Below are 358 nucleotides of genomic sequence, written 5' to 3' on the forward strand. Positions count from 1 at the left end.
TGCTCCGCTCACACCACACCAGTGTCCAGCGCCTGGACCAGCCCTGCTCGCCCAAGCCATCCTGCAGCAACAGCCCCGTGGCCCTCCTGGACGCAGGGTCAGGAGCTGGCCCACCCCCACCACCACCCACCTGGCCACGAAGTCCCTGCTGACGTCCAGGAAGATGAAGAAGCACTCCTCGTTGGGCGTGTAGGCCCGGTGTGCCCGCAGGGCTCTTTTCACCTCCTTCATCGTCTTCAGGTCGAAGACATGCAGGTCGATCTCCTCGGCGATGGGGGGAGGCTGCATCGGGTCAGAGATGATGCAGTCCCGGGGCCAGGCACGGCTGTGCACGTACAGGGACCTTGGGGAGGGGGGA

At 65.6% G+C, this 358-nt stretch overlaps 1 protein-coding gene across 1 annotated transcript in view; it reads right to left on the reverse strand.

Annotated features, from left to right (window-relative positions):
- Window positions 1-358, reverse strand: part of FBXW5 (F-box and WD repeat domain containing 5) — a gene marked incomplete at both ends in the record, with an annotated part of 9,044 nt that overhangs the window by 1,038 nt on the left and 7,648 nt on the right. Inside the window, one exon of the mRNA XM_010137323.1 lies at window positions 52-343. Within this exon, the coding sequence (XP_010135625.1) occupies window positions 52-343 (292 nt within the window). The remainder of the gene's footprint in view (window positions 1-51; window positions 344-358) is intronic.

The sequence above is a fragment of the Buceros rhinoceros genome, unplaced genomic scaffold (genome assembly GCF_000710305.1).
Source record: "Buceros rhinoceros silvestris isolate BGI_N320 unplaced genomic scaffold, ASM71030v1 scaffold34655, whole genome shotgun sequence".
Classification (NCBI taxonomy): Eukaryota; Metazoa; Chordata; class Aves; order Bucerotiformes; family Bucerotidae; genus Buceros; species Buceros rhinoceros.